The sequence below is a fragment of the Orycteropus afer genome, unplaced genomic scaffold (assembly GCF_000298275.1).
Source record: "Orycteropus afer afer isolate SDZICR_OR568_19922 unplaced genomic scaffold, OryAfe1.0 scaffold00040, whole genome shotgun sequence".
NCBI classification, from domain to species: Eukaryota; Metazoa; Chordata; class Mammalia; order Tubulidentata; family Orycteropodidae; genus Orycteropus; species Orycteropus afer.
The window spans coordinates 6,276,966-6,278,981 of NW_006921627.1; the positions used below are offsets into that span (position 1 = coordinate 6,276,966).

General features: G+C 39.2%; 1 protein-coding gene across 1 annotated transcript in view; it reads left to right on the top strand.

The window, feature by feature from the left end:
* Nucleotides 1-2,016, top strand: part of TULP3 (TUB like protein 3) — a 141,564-nt gene that overhangs the window by 102,597 nt on the left and 36,951 nt on the right. Inside the window, exon 4 of the mRNA XM_007937186.1 lies at nt 709-885. Within this exon, the coding sequence (XP_007935377.1) occupies nt 709-885 (177 nt within the window). The remainder of the gene's footprint in view (nt 1-708; nt 886-2,016) is intronic.

Consider the following 2,016-nt stretch of genomic DNA (forward strand, 5'->3'; position numbering starts at 1 on the left):
CAAGCCCACAGGCCTAGAAGTGTTTTAGATGCCAAATGAATTAGTCTAGAATGGCCTATTTGAGGGCCTTACAGTCTCAATAACAGTGCTGGTGACAAAGCATTTGCTCAGCTGCTAACCAAAAGGTTGGTGGTTTGAACTCATCCTGTGGCATCAGAGGAGAAAAAATTTGGTGATCTGCTTCCATAAAGAAAACCCTGGGTGGGGCAAGAAAACCCTATTGGGGTAGTTCTACTCCATCACAGAGGGTCACTGTGAGTCAGAACCTACTCAGAAGCACCCAGCAACAACAATAACAGAGTCTTCATTGGCAGAGGTTACCTGTAAAGCCAGGAGTAGGCATTTCTTCAAAAGACAGAACTCAGAAAGTATTTTCTGAGATAGTGGGAGGGATAAGGAAAAACAGGAGTAAGAGTCCTTAACTAGGGTCTCTGAGCTATTGGCTTAGACAGATCTGTAAATGGAGGATGTATTTTATGTTTTTGGTTGGCATTCTTGAGTTTGTGAAGCACAGCAAGTACATGTGACTTTAATATCATTCAGAACATACCAATAAAATGAACACCAGTCCTGAGCTCTCTATTAACAGATGTCCTTGTAGATGCTCAAGAAGGAAGAGATGTAAAATTCTTATTATGTACACTATAGCCACCCATCAAAGTTTTGTTTGATTGTTTGTTTTGTTTTTTCTTTTCTTTGGGCCCTTAGGCATTGATGGTCCAGCTGCCTTCCTGAAGCCAGATACTCAAGATTTAGAAACCAAACTTCAGGTTCTCTCAGTAGGTTCTTCTGCTACAGAAGAAGATACTGAAGGAAGCTGTGATGGGGAAACCACGTTGGACACTGCTTCGAAGCCAGATCTTCAGGAGATTCTTCAAAGACATGGTGAGGATTGGTAATGACTTTAAGGCTGTTTGTCTTCTTCATCATTTGTAATCCTTTTCTTTCCTTTCATTGTTGGTTAAAGTTGATGTAAGTGATTCAGAATTCCTTGTAGTATGGCTTAGGGCCATACATTTACAGAGGTGACAATATTAAGTATCTTTGGCATCTGAGGATTGGCCATTGTCAACAATAGACGTATTTATCCTGTTGCCTAGACGAGGAGCTGGCCAGTTCAGAGTGACTGGATCTCAGAATGTGAGGTGATGGGGGAGTGAAAGTGGAATGTAGAGAGGTAACCTTAGGGAGGTAAATGGGCTTTAATTATATAGGGCCTTCAAGGCTATATTAAAGAAGGCTTAATATATAATATATTATGATATATTAAGGAATTTCTATTTTAGCTGAAGAACAATAGGAACTTAGAAGGAATTGTAAGCTGAGGGATGATATGTTCTTATTTGGGCTGTAGAAAAATTTTACTGTGGACTATAAAGAATGAATCGGAGAAGGGCAAGTCTGAAAACAGGAAAATGAGTTAGGAGACAGACTGTTGCCCTGAGCTAGTGTGGTACATGCAAGAGAGAAATAGAATTACTCTGCTAGAACAATGAGGAGAAACGAGAAGGGCATCAAGAGGAGGTGGTGATTAAGCTGAGTGGTAAAGGATGCATGTCTGCTCATATGCTGATGTCAGCTATAGAAGAAGCTGGAGATGAGCATTTAGAATGTGTACATGACATACATTCTCTCATTTAATTTAATATTTATAACAGTACTTGAGAGGTCTGTATGAATTAATCTCTCCATTTCACAGATAAGAAAATTCTCAGAGAGCTTACATAATTTGTCATAGGCCATACTGCTAGTTACTTGCTTGGGCAGAAAAAATAACATGTGCAAAAGCAACCAGGTTTAAAAAAACATAATATATTTTTGCAAATTGAGACAAATGACCAGAGTGGTGTAGCAAAGGCATGTAGTGAAGTAGCTAAGAGCACAGCTCTGGAGCAAGCTTCTTTGATTTTTAAAAAATTTATTTTAGGGTATATACCTAGTAATGGGATGGCTGGGTCAAATGGTATTTGTATTTCCAACTTTTGAAGGAATCGCCATACTGCTTTCCACAATGGT